This window comes from Bradysia coprophila, unplaced genomic scaffold (genome assembly GCF_014529535.1).
Source record: "Bradysia coprophila strain Holo2 unplaced genomic scaffold, BU_Bcop_v1 contig_138, whole genome shotgun sequence".
Lineage (NCBI taxonomy): Eukaryota > Metazoa > Arthropoda > Insecta > Diptera > Sciaridae > Bradysia > Bradysia coprophila.
Window position 1 is genome coordinate 4239966 of NW_023503409.1, and position 17761 is coordinate 4257726.

At 35.1% G+C, this 17761-nt stretch overlaps 2 protein-coding genes across 5 annotated transcripts; one reads left to right on the top strand and one right to left on the bottom strand.

Annotated features, from left to right (window-relative positions):
- Positions 1-1143: 1143 nt before the first annotated feature.
- On the top strand, positions 1144-17635 carry LOC119073452 (double-stranded RNA-binding protein Staufen homolog 2). 4 transcript variants are annotated; one of them, XM_037178947.1, is made up of 12 exons: positions 1144-1887; positions 3204-3622; positions 3689-3894; positions 3958-4177; positions 4223-4530; positions 4622-4755; positions 4830-5049; positions 5118-5499; positions 5566-5778; positions 5837-6042; positions 7616-7887; positions 17418-17635. In XM_037178947.1, exons 1-11 carry the CDS (start codon positions 1751-1753, stop codon positions 7856-7858), a joined length of 2688 nt encoding a protein of 895 aa, XP_037034842.1. In that variant the 5' UTR covers positions 1144-1750; the 3' UTR covers positions 7859-7887; positions 17418-17635. The 4 variants fall into 4 exon arrangements, with proteins under 4 accessions (XP_037034842.1, XP_037034841.1, XP_037034840.1 ...); XM_037178946.1 differs by lacking the exon at positions 17418-17635 and adding an exon at positions 7969-10633; XM_037178945.1 differs by lacking the exon at positions 17418-17635 and having other exon boundaries at positions 7616-10633.
- On the bottom strand, positions 13801-14700 carry LOC119073668. The gene has a single exon (XM_037179273.1). The coding sequence runs from the start codon at positions 14532-14534 to the stop codon at positions 14106-14108; it is 429 nt and encodes a 142-aa protein (XP_037035168.1). The 5' UTR covers positions 14535-14700; the 3' UTR covers positions 13801-14105.
- Positions 17636-17761: the final 126 nt, after the last annotated feature.

Genomic DNA, 17761 nt, shown 5'->3' on the forward strand with positions numbered 1-17761 from the left:
TCCCACCATTCTCCCATATTCTCCATTCATTCGCTTGCATTGTCCTGTCGTTCGCTCCATTCATTTACTTATATTTTCCATTCATTCGCTCATATTTTTCTGCATTCTACCACATTTTCCTGTCATTCAACCTCATTTTTCCTGACATTTGCTCATAATTTGCGCTCGTTCCACCATTCGCTCTTACTGCTTCTTCCTCGGCGTGAGTGGTGTAGGAGACATTTCTAAGAAGAAGAAATTACAAACTTCTCGAAGTGTTTCCAAAACACTACTGTACACGACCTGGACGTTGGACCTGGACCTCTATTATTTGTGACACCATAGACCTAGCGCGAGAACTACTCCGGGATACAACAAAAATTATCCAGAATTCCAGTTTTCATCGCTTCTATTTTATTCAATATTTGAATATTAGTTTAGTTGGCCACTAACCGGAACGATTCGCAAAATTTTCAACTTTTCCGGCTTACCGAAGTCGGAAAAAACTAGTTCCAAATTTGTTCATACAGTTGGAGTCAGTGAAATTTCAGCATGAATTTGCTTCAGCTGTTTTTCAGCTGATCCACACAAACAATCAACACTGTTAATACGTCATTATACGGTTTAACCATTACCACGCGCGTGCGTGTAGCAGCTTCAACCAAGTATAAACCGTTTTGATAGTACGGGTGTGAATCAACTGAAAAACAGCTGAAGCAAATTCATGCTGAAATTTCACTTCCTCTGACTGTAAATACTATCTATCGTCTATAGTTGAAAGGTAAATTAAAAACGTTGAATGCGACGAGATGCAATAAGCACCCGGACTATTTAGCTGGGTAACTTGACCAAGGCTTCACCACCTAATTAGTCGTCGTTGATGCAATAAGAATTGACATAGGCTGACAATGTCTTGCTAAGAAAACCCATCACACATCTGTTTACTCAATACCAACAAAAATGCAATTAGATGAATGAATGGAGAATGGAGAAAAGTCCATTTCACATGATAGAATTATTCTATGGTGGCACAACCTTGGATACTCTCGGTCGTCAGCACTGCAACTGTTTTCGCGCATTTTGCGCCATTACATCGCGTTGTCAGATTGTGTTGACATATGAACTAGTACAAAAAAAAAGCAACAAAAACGTTTTGTCAAAAATGAACTTGGCAGCGTATACGTTGAATGTCAAATGTTGATGGAAAAAGAAATATAAAGAAAAAAAAAAAGATTCTGTGAACATTTTAGTGAAGAAATTTTGATTATAAATTATTGCAAGTGGTGAAACATAACTGAAATAATGAAGGCGCTGAAGTTCTAACGTGTATTTCACAGCCAATATTGTTACAAAACCAATAAGTTATTCGATATCTAGTTGGTTGCAGCATCTGTGTAAAGTATATTTTTGCGTGACTTTTACGAGAAAAAAGTACACAGAATTTTGATTTGGAAGTGATGTCTGAGTTCTCTATCTTCAGCTGTAAATTGTTGTTAAATTATTATTGACTCGATTCTTGTTTAAAAAACCATTTGTTATAAATCTTCAGCAGTGTTGTGTATGCTTTGATGCAGCTAACCTTTATTCGAGAGTGAAAAAGTATGACCCATAAATATGCTAAACAGCTAGAAGTCTGTCATGTTACATTGATTATTTTGACGATATAATCAAAACGAACTTTTTTTTTTGCCCATTGTGTCATCACTGCTGTTCGTGATTGAAGAAGTGATATATTCATTCGTACAGACGTTGAAAAAGTTTTTCGATAGCCATGCATCCCCAGCATCACAACCATCCTGCAATAAATATGGGACAATATGTTCCACATCAACATCATATGTCAAACATCAATGTGAGCGTCCCACCACCCGTAAACCCACAACATAATCTGCAACGTGACTTCAACAGGTAATTAAGAAATTCCGAAACCTTTTCGCTTTTTTGTGTGTTGCGCCCGTCTTTCATTAAAAATTTGTTTAAATAATTGAGAATAGAAATGACCGAAAAAAAATATCATTTTCATCCCTTTCACCCCTCAATAAACCAGTAAAACTTGTTGCACTTTTAACACATCTACTTCAGGAAAGACGAGACACCCTTTATTTTATGGGTAGAAACGATTTAATAAAATTATATATCATCAACAATAGAAGACAAAAGGGGAAAAATATCTGTCTCTGTACCAGTTGTATTGTAATGCTCAGGATGATTCTCTTGATTTTTCACAACATTTTTTTTTCGCATTCTTTCTTTCTTCGTAACTTCATTTTTCTTTTTGAAGAAATATTTATTATTTTTTTGTGTGCAGTTTCAGTCGCTATTGTATTTTAACACAACATTGTTTCATCAAAGAAACTTTTTCGAGAAATCGTTTTATTGAAATTCGCTTTTCTCGGTCGCCGGTCAATCGAATCGTTGGTCTAGCCTTTTTGCGAAAAGTTAATTATTTCGGTTGATCGGCGTTGAGTTTAAGTAAGTTTTAGTGAAGTTCGAATTGGATATCGTTTTTTTTTTTCGATTGAACTATCAATATAAAGGACCTGTCTTGCTATCATCCTGTATGGCTTCGTTTCGCGCCCTTTTTTAAAATATGTGTCGTTTCCAAAATTTTACATAAAACATGTTGAAGCTGTTGATCAAGACTCTTGTGAAGACTATCGTAAACAATATTGTAAATTGTAATTATGTCTTTGTGTCGATTAAAAATGTAAATTCACGATCTCCACACGATTTTCTCAGTTGATTTAAAAATGAATTCACACAATTTCAAAACAAAAAGTGTATCCAACAGCCTTGCCACCTTTCGTAACCGGCAAGCGTATTGCGATATAATAATTAAGTAGCAGTCAGATACAAAATCTTTTACTTTGTTTGTTGAAAGACACACTTTACTCTATAAGGCTGTTCTAGCTAGAACTCCTCGTTTATTTTTGTCTTCCTTGCTCACAACAGATGGAAAACTCTTTCTCCGCCAAATCATTTATGTCGAATTTATGTCTTGTAGCAACTTCAGAATTAACTGAAGCTCCGCCCAAAAACATATTGTCTCCAAAAATCGAGATTATTTAATTTTCTCGACTGGTCCTATTTTCTAACTGAAACTACAACTAAAATTTCTTTGACCAACTCCCACGTGAATGATTTATGGATAAAGACTGAACTCAAATTCTAAATTGTCTTGCAAAGTTTCTCTGAGTTCCTATTCATTTAAATTAAATTTGCAGACATAACCGCATCAATCACCATATGCATCCACCTCCACCGGCGTATCATGGTCGTTCAAATGTTTCAACCGGACCAAAACCAGCACCATTGCCAATGCAAAATAAACCGCCACTAATGGCAAACAATGTTGTTCAAACTGCCATACAACAGGGCGGAAGTCTACCGCTGATGCAGCCGAAAACTATCCTCAAACATCCTTCGCAATATAAGCCAATAATATCACAGCCACAACAGCATCAACCTCAGACATCGCAACCGTCGACATTGGATGGTAAAGTAACAAGCAATGTCAACAATGTTCAAACTTTAGCTACCGCCAGCACGTTACACTCAATACCTAGTCAGTCACATTCGAATAATTTGCCTGGAGGAGCTCACAATCCTGTAGAGAAAGTAAAACCTAACACAACAGCAGAAAGTGAGTGACACAACACGCTTATCTCGTCGACAAACGTTAAAAATAAAATTGAAAATATTTTTTCAGAAACCGTCCCCAAATACAATGCTGTTTCATCTTCCAAGCAATTAAATAAATCTTCCACAACACCAACAACATCACCGGATACGTCTATTATAGAAGTTTCGGCGGCTAGTGACCAAATAAAACAATTGTCTATTGGCGACAGCGTGGGTCAAAGCAAGGACAAGACTCCTATGTGTCTGGTCAATGAATTAGCTCGGTTTAACAAGGTTCGTGATCATCCGTTCATTCATATTTTCTTGTAGACTGAGTCGGTTTTCCTCCTCGATCAGATTACCCATCAATACCGCTTAACGGGAGAACAAGGTCCGGCCCATAAAAAACGTTTTACCGTAACGCTTAAGCTGGGAGAAGAAGAGTATTCATCAGACGGAGCCAGTATTAAAAAAGCGCAACATTTAGCTGCAGCTGATGCAATCACTAAAACACAGTACAAACATCCGCCAGCAAAACTAAATCGTTCGCGCATCAATGGCAAAATCGATGGCAGAGGTAATAACATTTGTATTAGAACATTTCCAAGTGGTTCTTTGATAGGTAATGATTTAGGAAACATAACGCCGACCGTGGAATTAAATGCTCTAGCTATGAAGCGTGGTGAGCCAGCTATTTATATGATTGATTCACCGGCATCGGGTCAGTTGAATATGGGTGGAAGTCAAGTTCCTCCACATGGTGTACCAATGCCTCCTCAACCGAATCAGTTCATGCCTCCGAATCCAGCTGGTTACAACAGTCAGTACGGATATTATCAACCGAGGAACAATCCACAAGGTCACTTCTATCCACAGCAGCGGTTCGGACATGATCGACGGCCTATGGGAAGAGGATACGGTAAATTGGAGGTAAGCAATTTACTCGCCAATTTTGACGGGAATCGTCTACGTCTCTGTCACCTGATCTCTGGAACGAATTAATATTTTGACATTTTTACAGAGATACAGCCAATGTCCCTACAATTATCCGACAGCAAGCGAAGATCCTTACAAAGTGACACTGCAAGTAGGCCAAAGAAAATTTGTTGGCATTGGACATACCGTACAATCAGCTAGACACGATGCAGCATCAAAGTACATTAAATTAAAACAACTTTTCGAAGCAGCAAATTTTTTTTACAATTTTTTGTTGTTGTTTCGTTTTTCAGAGCATTAGAAGTTCTCAAGCCAATAACCCCCGAGTATGTAGTGAATGAAGCGATGAATACCAGCGAAGACGATATCAATGCGGAACTGAAATCTCCGGTTTCGCTTGTCCATGAGATGGCACTAAAAAGAGACTTGACCGTTTCGTTTGAAGTGATAAGTGAAAAAGGACCTCCGCACATGAAAATATTTGTGACTGGATGTAGAGTGGGTGACATAACGGTGAGAATGACTCCAGAAATTATTCAATCGATCGATTTTCAAACAACTTTTCTCTCTCCATCATTCAGACTGAAGCGGAAGGTAACGGGAAAAAGCTTTCCAAGAAACGTGCCGCTGAAGCCATGATTAACAAGTTAAAGGAACTACCTCCATCATCACCAATTGCACCAATAGTTCGAGTTAAGCAAATCAAACGAAAACCATTACCAACGAAGAAGAAGACCCGCAATTTGATCAAAGAAAGTGATGAAGATAGCGAAGGATTGAACCCCATATCACGATTGATTCACATAGCCCAAACGAGAAAAGCTAAAGAGCCGGTTTATACGCTTGTAGAAGAACGTGGAGCACCGCGGCGCCGAGAATTTACCATGGAAGTATCGTGCGTCAAACAAACAGCTCAAGGCACAGGTCAAACGAAAAAACTTGCGAAAAGACAAGCTGCTCAAAGTAAGTATCAATGTTCAACTATCGTCGTGAGTTGTTTGTGTAACGCTTCCACCGTTAACTTTTCAGATCTGCTGATTTCATTAGGATATACCGTTCGAGCGTCACCAAATCGGGACGCTGTGAAAGATAGCAACGATCAAAATGAGAAAACAAAATCTGTTAAATTCCAAGATTCATCAAAAACAACAAACATTTCAAATAAAGTGGTCACCAACCAAGGAGGTACCGCTGGACGACAACTAGTACCAGGATTGTTGCTCGTACAACAAGATAGCAAAGGTAGATTCAAAGCAATATTTGACCGTGTCATTGTAATAACTTACTTGAACCATTTCAGTGAATACGACCCCTAAATGCAACAACAATTCTGAAACAACCAAGACAAATGACATGCTCGACGCAAGTCAAACATCTTCCCTGGACGATTCCATAGGCAAAAGTAATTTGAACGTATCAAGCGGATCGGCGGATAGTGGACTATCGAATGACGGTGTTCGACCAACCGATCAACTGACTTATTTGGCGCAAATCTTAGGATTTAAGGTATGGTATCCACTTCGTCTGAAACTTATGACCATTTCAACATTTTGAGGCATCTAATCGTATAATTCAGTTAGCTTCGATAATATTAACAGTTACATTTCATTGTCATCGTCTGCGTTTCTAGCCTATTAGAATAATTATTCGTGTTTTCGCTCGGTGTACTAGAAAATTACCACTCTCAACACAGAGAGAATTCAGGTTTACGGCTCGATTCCGCCTTTTTTGATATGTTTAGAACCGTAAATTAGTCTCCACATCTCATTTCAACAGAGTGAAATTCAATCAATTATGCATAAACCTTAAACGGTTGCTGTCGGAACAGAAATTCTAGGGAAAAATGGATTAAAATAGGAATCAGTCATTTTACTCATGAAACTATCTAACTTAGAACACTCCAAACAAAAATCTCATAAACAACAATCACCAAAATGATGTTGCGATTAGAATGAGGCTATGAATAGTCGGAATGATCAGCTTTTTCGTCCTTTATACGCCAAGAAACCCCGCAGGTCTGACGACAAAATTATACCGACGAGTCCGATCGAACTTAACATGCACTCGCACTATGTCAGATCCAAGTCACATTGTGCCACCGATAAAATTACGTTGATGGTAAAGGTCTTGAGGAAAACTCCAGCTTTTTTAAGTTATCGACTATATGCGTGACTACACGGATTTAGTACTACCAGGAGCGTATGACCCATTATGAAACCCATTATTTATAAAGACATATAAGCAAGAAGTGTGTTTGTATGAGTGGACCAGCTATTTAACTGGCTTAAACAAAATGAGACACAAATTTGATTGACATTTACTGTGTCATAGTAAGGGAACATCCACAATGACGTACTAATTTCAGTGTTGTCATGCTTGTGTTAAATGTGTCAAATGCATGTCCGGTCCGAACCAAAGTTCTGAAAGAACAGGTTAAGACAACCACGAAGGCGGGTGTCACCAAATTTTATAAACAGATAGTGTGAGAAATCAACTTGAAGAAAATATTTTTCTCAAAAATTCAGAATTTTGTTTTCGTTAAGTTTCATTTTACATATAAACTTCGCAGCCGTTGACGCAATTGTGTGTCACCGCCTTCGTGATCAACTCATAGTAGTCTTAACCTGTTCTTTTAGAACCTTGGTCCGAACCCCCAAATGGGGTGTATCCCCAAAACGCGAGTTCTATCTATGTCTGTCAACACTGAATTGTGGACGTCTCATTTATGCAACATAATTATACCAATTAAATTTGGATTCATTTTGGCTGCAATTGGACTCGTCTTTCCACCATCCGTGCTATCCATGTTCCTAGTTCTTCGTTAAAATGACTTCTTTTTCTTCTATTTGCAAGTAAATTATCTCAATCGAAAATGAATACAAAGAATATGATAGCCGTCCACTAAATCGTTTAACCTTTTAGGAATTGCAAGCTCATCGTCTTATAACTGCCAAATTTGCTTACGTTTCTTTTTGTACCTGAACGATTAGTGCAGTCTCGTAGTTTTTGTTTTGCTACAACCACTAGCTGTGTTGTCTTTGGTTAAATTCATGAAAATTTATAACAAATCCATCAACAGGTCACCTACTCCGACTTCCCCAAAGGCAACCACGGTGAATATCTAACATTGATTACATTATCAACGGAACCGCCACAACTGTGCCATGGTGCTGGCAGTAATTTTGAAGCATCACACGATCAAGCCGCTTCAACTGCCCTGAAAATGCTGAGCGAACTGGGTTTGCACAACGTTGTTCCGAACAAAAAATGTCAAGAGCCAAAGACGGGTTCAGTGCCAATTAGCAATGGCATTAACAAGTAAAGGAATTCTATAAAATATTTGTTGTAAATGTAAGTACTTAATTTAACACTTTTTTTTTCCATTCTTTCTTTCTCTTTTGCTTTTATATAAACAATTTTCGGTTCATGCAGATCGATTTGTATTTTCGTTTCGTTTCGTTTGTGGAAATATGCTCCCTTTTAGTTGACAGTGAAGAAGAATAGAGAAAAATTTAAGAAATAAAAAGAAAGAGAAAATTAATGTAGAACAAAATGCAATACAAAAAAATACAAAACAAAAACATTTTAAGTATCAAAGTACACTTAATAGCTTATTATAATTGTCCGAGGAGATTAATTTAAATATTTAGCAAAATTTGTTGAACTTTTTTTGTTTGTTTGAGTAATGTAATCATTTCTTTTTTGTTTGCAATTTATTATTCCTTTGTAATTTTCTTTCCTACCTACTATAACGCATGATGTGTACTTCGCAAAAAAAAATTATTATACAAAAAAAGCAAAAGCTAAATTGCATATAATCGTTTCAGTTTAAAAGAAAAATTCTTGTTACATCAGGCAATGAATGATAAACTAAGCTTCTTCAATTGCTTTAAAATTGTTTTTTCAACTCATTTTGTTTGTTAATGTTGATCGGAGTGCGGAAAATCGATTTTGGCCTCTCTCTATTTTCTGTTACGTGAAGTTAATGTTATGAAAATGTCGATAAAAATTATTAAATTATTTTCCAAATTTAGATAAGGTTTCTGTAGATCCAGAAAAAGTCTGTCGTTCTGTCGATTAAAGTCATCGTTTTTATTGGTTCGAATCACCATAGCAACTGGAGATTGTACTTAAATGTATTATTATTGATTTGGATGCATCCGAGTATATATTCAATATTGCTGAGTTATCACGCCACTCAACTCTTTTCAGTTGATTTTTCTAAACTTTCAAAATGTCTTCTCATTGTTATCAGTTTAACCTGTTTTAGAAACGGCAGGCCTATCGAGGTGTATTAAAGCTGTTAATTCTGCTGTTCAGAATATCGCCTAGTGTTTGATGTAAAATCTTTTACTTCAATTGTTCATTTCTTACCCTATAAAGCCACATTGGTCGGAGCCTCTTATCGTGAAAAAGTTTTCACGAATTGTTAGAATTTTTTCTTGAATTTCACGATTCAACGAAATCATTTTTTGAATGCAGACAATTGAAATACACTCCTTGACAGCAGTAGTCAGTTCAAGGAAAGTTGGTCTAATCTTAGTCTAGCTAAAGTACAAAAGATAAACGGCAAAATATTGATTTAGAAGAAGGTAATCCTTCAAGAGATGTATGCGGTATAGTACAGTCGATGAACGAACATTATTTTCGTATGTTTCTCGTTCGTAAGTAAGAGTTCTGTTGAAATGTTTTTTTTGTATTTCTAATTTAGACAAATATCATTTTACAAACGGTAAACGTACCGTCCTATAATTATTAAATCTGTTACTTCGTTTTGTTAAATCCTCTACTAATGTTTGATGTAAAGTAAATTACTCGTTCTATTAATTCTGGACAACGCTAAACAGCTTTGCTGCAAAATATGTTTGATTAAATTAAATTTAAAAAAATGGAAATCATTGAAACCCATTTCATTCTTACGTGTAATTTGCTTGTACTAGTAGTACAATGTACTACTAAAATCTGTGCCGGTAACGCAAAATCGTAACTGAAATTCATCGTGCTTTGATGTCATTATGCTAAAGGCTAGTATACAGTTCGTCAGACCGTTCCAAACGAAAAATATCAAAAATAAGCGTTTACATCGGGCTTACATCAAGCACGAAAAATATTTTTGTAAACATTTTACAGCATTTTTTAGACATTTTTCATGAACTGTGCACTCATCTTAAACGTACGTCCTAACTCTCAGTAAAATTGTGCTGTTTCAGTACTTTGCACAACCTCTAACATAACCGTTGTCGTTGTATGTTACCGAAAGTTCAATTTATATTTTCAAAGTTCCACATCATTTTCATTGCGTCCAATCTAAACAGAAACTGGTTCGCTTACACGATGAAACGAATGTGGAACGAATAGAAGGAAAATGGGTTCAATGTAAATTTGTCATTTTGAAAAGCAGAATGGAATGCATCATCGGAATGACTATAAATAAAAGTCACAATTCCTTTTTGAGGCATGTTGTGAATTTGCATCAATTAAAAACTGTTACTAAAATCGCTCTACGACCATTGTAAAATCAAAGAATATCTTGTTCGGACAAGCCTTCGATTAAAATGAAAATGGCATACGCACCAATTTTAATAAATTGTCTTATCGGTTACGAGTCATGTACTGCAAACAAGCTATGCATTTTAATTCAGAAAAAGAAAAGTGCACCAAAGTCAATAAAATAAATTTTTATCGTTGATGTTTTACATGTTTATTGTTTTGATTAACTATAAACAAGTAGAATTTTATTATTTAAAAAAAAAAATTAACAAAAACCAAGAAAATGAAATAAATTTTCCACAAAAAAAAAATTATGTTTATGCCACTCAAGTAACACCTTAAAAGTAAATAAACTTCTGGTTATTCTGAAATAAGAGAAGAGAAAAATATGAGTAATTAAATGAATTAAGTTTCGTCATACCACAATATCTATACGTGAAGGAAATTTAAACTTTGTTTGTTTCATTATAAATAGATGTAATTTAAGTGTAAACGATGTAATAATACAAACACACAAAACATGTAATGAATATGATTATAATTTATCTTATTTGAAGATGTAGTATTAATTATGAAATAAAACCGAAAATGTTGTTACAAATAGATACAAAAAATCTATTCAATTTTCATCTCATCGACTGACGATAGACCATGGTCAGTATGCACTGTCTCTTTAGCTTTGTTCTTCGAATGACGCGTCTTCATCTCCAAGCTTAAAGCTTTTCAGATGCGTTTACAAAACTAATTTAAGTGAAATATGGTCCGTATAACATTCTGTCTGCTTGTAATTTGAATTTAAAGTGAAAACCCGTTTCTTCTCGCACAATCATGACACTTCTTCCGGAAGTTAAACATCACATGTATCATAAAAAAGGGAAGGCAAGTATAGTTTCAAGGAGTCAGAGTAAGTAAATTTACCGTCAAAACAGTCGCGATTCTTACCAGTGTTTATTTTCAAACAGATATTTCTCCTATGCTGTACAATTACAATAAATGGGCTAGATAAGAGTACAGACTGTGAGAAATCTTTTTGACTGAAATCGTTCATAGTTTCATAGCGGAATAATTCAGGCCACGAATCAAGACATTTCCATTGTCTTATACCAGTCCTTATTTTAGGTAACAAAATTCCCGAACATTCTTAAATTCTGGTTTCTCTTAAATCTTATAAAATACAATGTGAATGTAACAGTTAAAACCAGTGAACTTTCAGCATGAGTTTTCGTCAGCTGTTCAGCTGATCCACACATACAATCAAAATTGTTTATACAATTTAAGCTGCTACACGCACGCACGTTGTAGTGGTAAAACTGTATAAATACAAACAGTTTTGATTGTTGATATGAATCAGCTGAAACAAATTCATGTTGAAATTGCACTGCCTCTAACTGTAGCTTAGAAACATAAAAATAACGGAGGCACTTCGAAATGTAAAGAATCGAATGGCTGGTTGAAAGTGCTGCCTTCTAAAACACTCAGAACAATTCTAGATAACAACACTTTCAGAATTTCCATTGCGTTACGATGTGGACTTGACATTTGTGTGCTTCATCAATGCAAGTATAACAATGCACTGGTCAATTCGAAAGGCATTCATGGTCTTGCTTGCAAATATAGTTGTGGTCGATTACCAGGACATGCTGAACTGAACGATATCATAAAACGCTCGTTAGCATCTGCACACGTTTCCTCAAGATTGGAACTACCTGGTTTGGATAACAAGAGCAACAAGCATCCAGATGGTATGACATTGGTACCTTGGGCGAATGGTCAAATCTTGTCATGGGATGCAACTTGTTCTTACACTTTGGCCCCATCTTACATCGACCTCTCTTGTCAAAATTCTGGTAAAGTTGCAGAATAAGCAGCAATTCGTAAACGTTGGCTTTATAAAGAAATTATTAAGAGACAAAATCACATTTTCGTTCCTTTCGCTGTCGAAACGCTGGGATCAATTTGCAAGGATGGTCTTAAGTTTATCAATGAAATCGCAAAGCGAATTGAAGACGTAACTGGTGAGAGTCGCGTGAAAAAATTCTTACTACAAAGAATACGTATCACAGTTCAACGTCGCAATGCAGCATCTGTTATGGGAACATTCCCCGATGGAAAAGCGTTCATTTACGTGAATGAATAAAATGTATACGGACTCCGTATTACGGAGGCACTTCGAACAATTGATCGAATGAGTGAATTTTCGGGAATTTAATTCCCCTAAAATACCAAACGAAAATCTGTCCAATTGGTTCTTGATCATTTGCAAGAATAATTTGTCACCAGGTTAGTATTGGACTTTGATTGATAGATAGTATGACCTTAAGGCGTTTATTTTACTGAATTCTAACAGATCCAAGACAATTAATTTTTGTCAAATATTCGACGCAAAATAGTTATTTATGTAACCGAGGTGCAAAGTCCTTTATTAGGCTCTAGATGTGTAATCATAATACACATTGTGAGCCTAATAAAGCACTTTGAATCGAGTTGCATGCAACATTTTATTCCACAGACGCGTCTAAAGTTTGCAAATTTTGTGTGTTATGATGTTGGTGGCATAGGCGATATTTTATTCAATTGAAGCGACCTTTTAGATACGACAAACGTATCGTTAAACATTAATCATTAAACTGTTGTAAGACCTTATTGACCCATATGGTTATCGTTAACTTTGTTTTTGTTGTGTATTGCAGATGATTAGCAGTTTCTTTCAAGTCTACATTCCTTTTCACTGAGTGGAACGCATAGTATTACAAGAAAGAAGAGTTAGAAGTCACGACAGTATACTATGTAATTTAACATTTTTACACTGTCCGCAGGTCATATGATTGGCGTAAAAATTCATTTGACATAGAGAATGTACTACTGTTATTCTATGTGCTGAAAACACAAAAGTCACTTTGTTTATTAACAATTCTAGAGACATTAGTGTTTGACGAACAGTCTTGTCCTAACCTAACTTGTCTTAACATACTTTTCGCTATCATAATAGTAGAGGATACTAGAAAGAATTCATAGGTTGTATTGGTTGATCATACCTGATGATCGTTCCTAAAAGCATAAAATATGCTGCGCTTCCTATTTACAGTGATACTGGGACATAAACTTTTAATAAAGGTCTCGATAGAATGTAAGAAAATACCTACTTTTCTGTTACGTAAACTATTTAAATTATTTTTACTTAAGTGTTTAAACATCTAGAACGCAATAATAGTAAATAATGATGGTCAATTAACATGCACAACCTAGAATCTCCTATTTAAATTCGTTCTAAATAAACTTTTAAACTGAATTTATTTAGCATAATAAAGGCCTGCAAAATACAAACTTTCTAAAAGGTAAATAAAAATATCACACAATACAGATGACATCACCTCCGAATATACCTAATGCAAATTTAATTGAAGTAAAAAAAAGTGTGCGAAAATTTCTTACTTCCATAACCACGACTACAGCCACAACAATTTTATCGCAACGAATCGAGATTATTTACTTAATTGGTCGAACATTGTATATAGCTAGCTGGTTGTGGTCGAGGCTTTGGTGTGGGTAATAGTTCTAACAGCCAAATGAGTACTGCTGCTGTGTGCTATCCATACATGGAAGGAAAGAAAATATCCATTCAAATGTTGAACAATCGCTTTGAAAGACACTAGCGAAAATTAATTATTAGTTAAAGAGAACTTCTTTCGTATGGGTAAAAGATATTAGGAGAAACTGAACATTTCGAATGTGTGGGTGGACAGTGGAGGTAAGAAGGAAACCAAATTCGTTTGCTTTTTTTCAACAACAAAAAATTTATTAGTCTTAAGTCGCATTGCGTAAGTAACAAATTAAGTAAAATTATTGCAATAAATTATCAGTTGAACTGTTGAACAAAAAATAAGTTAATGTTAAGTTATTATGATTCGAATATGTTCACCAAGTACTACAGTCACTATGAAGGATGAAAGCATTTGCTGAGGGCATTTGCAACACAAAAAAAAACATCTCAAACAAAATAACGGATTAAAATTGATCGATTTCTAGCGAATTGCACATTTTTGGCGCCACACAAAATACTTTTAAGATCAATCAAAAAATCAATTATTATTTCGTACAACAAAATTACGATGATCGGCATAGTCTCGCACATCCGATTGATTTCTTTCCGGTTTAATTCTCACATCGTTCGGATCGAGTTGGAATTTTCCACTCCAGGTAGTTGGCAGAATTTCCGGTTCCGTACTGAAGCCATAAAAATTGTTCGTATTCGAATGGTGCTGATCTCTGAACAAATTTGGATTGTTGCACTCGGACTGATCTTCATTGTCCGATGATGCGGCCGAATTTTTCCGATAATGTTGTGGCGGCGGTGTCTTCGGCCGTTGATCTTGCGTGTGTAGATTCGATCGTGTACGACGATGACTGACCAATACATAGCCTTCTTTTAGCGTAGGCTTTTCGTATCTAAATTTTCCATCCCAGCCACCGATTTTGATTGGAATTTCTTTCTCTTCACGTCTTGGCATTTTGTGTAATGGGATGATTTTTCGGACAAATTTAAATTGCCTTTGATTGAAACAATTGAAGACGACACACGACACACAAAACTCGCAACCAATAAATTAATTTATCTTAATCAACAGCCAACTTGCTGGTACGACGTTAAAACTTAAATTAAATCAAAACATCATATTCTTACGATAATATCGTATTTAAGCGCAAATCACTCACTCAAAGTGGGAGATCATGTAACACCCACAAATATCTTGCTTTTCTGAGATCATACCAAAAATGTATAAACAACTATCGGTGTAAGCTGGAAAAAAATAAATTATCAACAAAAAAAAGCCAACCGCATTCAACAATAATAATAATAACACATCGACAATATGAATAAATTTAACAGCGTTTTTGAAACATGGCCGGAATTAATACGGAAGTTTCTAGAGGGGCATTGTTAGATCACTGTACAGATTTATCGGATTTACATAAATTAACCAGTCATAATTACTGATCGATGTGGTATTGGTTATTTATTGTGTGGATGATTTTAATTCCACACAGCCATCAGATGCAATAAAAGATACAGTGATCGACCCCCTGCGAAAGTTTCTCTTTTTCTACAGAAAAATCAGAGAAGCCTTAAAGACAGCACTGAACGATTGTGAGTCCGGTGGAGTTAAGAAACGAATTTATCATTTTTGGTCATAATCAAAACACGACGGACCATTTCCATCAGTAACAACATCTCTCTTGTTTTTCCATTTAAATTAAAAATTCTGCAAACGAATTCGTCTTACATTTATTTTTGCTTATTGTAACCATGAAGAATGATGTCACTCATCAAATAAGGTAATGTCTGGGGAACTTGAATAATATAAAAGCTGCTACATAGACTTAAAGTGAATTTCATGATCGTATTCGTGTTGTTTTGAATACGATTTCAATTGCATACACAACCAAACTATAGACGATATGTATGTATCACGTTGTTTAAATACATCTCTTACTTGGAACCGAGATGATTTAAATGATTTCTTTTATGGAAATGACCTTGTTGACACTCTATCTACACACATATGAAATTCAATGGCCAAAATAAATGTTATACGAGAGTGTAGGTCACAGTGGATGCATTTTCATCGAAAAATAAAACTGGAAAATCTCCGCGAAACACATAGGTTGGATAAACATTATTTTCTAATTAATTTTAAGTTATGTGCAAACATTGTTGGATAGTCATTAAGGTCATGCTATTTTTGGCGATCGAAAAAAAAATTTATTGTCAGGGTAATGAACTTACACTTTTTTCAACTTGGGTTTTGATTGTGGATACAGATCAGCTATGCAATATGTATTATAGTGAGCCAATCGAAGGAACTAAGAACATCTTATCTATATGTATCGAACCAGCTAAACAAAACCTGCAAAACGATCATAATGACATCAAACGATCACATAGTTTATAGAATTGTTTGCATATCCAATTTCGTATTGAGTCTATAAACACGTCTGGTGATTCATAAACTCTTTGTTACTTAACGTGGGTTTCAAATTTCAGAACGGTTTATTTTGTAAATTTCACGTTACACTTGGAGAATCTTCAAGAAGCATACGAAATGATTTTATTGCTCAAAATGGACTTACATTCCATCCTAGTAATGTTGAATTAATGAGCCTAAAAAGTCTGGAATCAGAGATTATTTGAAACACTTCCCTCGAAATTAACTTGTTCCCAATTTTTGAAACAAAATTCGGATCGGGAAAAAAAGTACAGAAACGCCAATGCATGGTCTCTCATTTCTTGTGCAATGGATGGGTCGACATTTTTAACGGAATTTTATTTATTATTAATCAACAGCGTTAAGCCTGCTGATAACAATGCACATAACATATCAGATATGACAAATTAATCGAAAAAAAAAATGATTCAAAATTATTGCACACAAATATCGTAAAGCATCAATCAATGGTGCCGGTTGTCAATAAAAGGAATGGCTGGACAAGGATATGATTTCGCATATTTCAGTGTTAAATTTATAAATTTTGAATCGACCTGTAAGATTTACTGCATTTGCGTGATCCTTCTTTGTCTCGACGAATTTCCAATGAATTCGAGTCAATGCCAAATATAACATTTACGAATAAATCGATATAAAAAAAAAATGCATCGAGAACATTGAATAAACCGTCTCAATGACTGCATACAAGTCAATGCGAAAAAATCGTTCATTTCAGTAGTTCAATGATTTTTCTCTTTATAAAGGGTGGTCACTTTCTCTAAACCAACGAATATTATGTTCATTACATCTTTGCAATAAATTTATTGACGATAAGGGATAAGCTTATACAATCATCATCAAATCATTTTTTTCCGTCCAACGTTCTCATCAAACTTGGGTGGCAATTGCCTCGAAGTGCAGGTCCGGTGTAGGGTCAAATCTATTATTTCTTTTGTTGAAAGTACCTTCTAGCTTTGCTGCAAAATCTTTCACTTAATTAGTTTGCTTTAAATTGTGTTTTCGCTGCAGGTTACTGCTTATTTGTGTTAAAATCTGTGTAGAATCGAAATTTTCCTTTCTAATTTTACGGGCCTATAAAATCTAATTCAATCTGCTATCAAATCCGATTAAGCTTTTATGAGATAATTTCACGGTTCTATCTAAAAAGTTTTATTTAATGAACGAATTTGTGCTGATAAATCCGATTATTATAGACATTTTTATGTATTTTATGTGACTTGATATTATCTCCAAATTTACCTACCTTCTTCAGGTGATATGATATCAAGCCAAAATTTCAAATTATTTTCTTTTTTTTCTTTTTACACAAAGAAAAAAACCTACAACACCGCTTGCCAGTGTTGGTGTTTTTATGTTCCATCATAAAATTTTTGGTTGTATTTTCAGATGATCGTGCCGGTATCTAAATTTGGATTTCAACTTACAGCAGCACATCACAATTGTTGCATAATTTTCGTTTCGCTTAACACATTCCTTATTGAATTTAGAATCACGTCGATGCGATGACTCAGAATCTACAACATTCGAAAACTATTGTGACAAATTTAACAAAATAAATTTTTTAAATGGAAATTCATTAATAAAGAAACGCATATAAAAATTAACCGTAATGGCTTTTCAATATGTCTGTACCAAACCACATCCCACACGTTTATAAAATGTAACATTAAGTGTATGACAGCTACCGTGTGACGTATTATATTTCCATTCCATAAAAAATATTGCTCAAT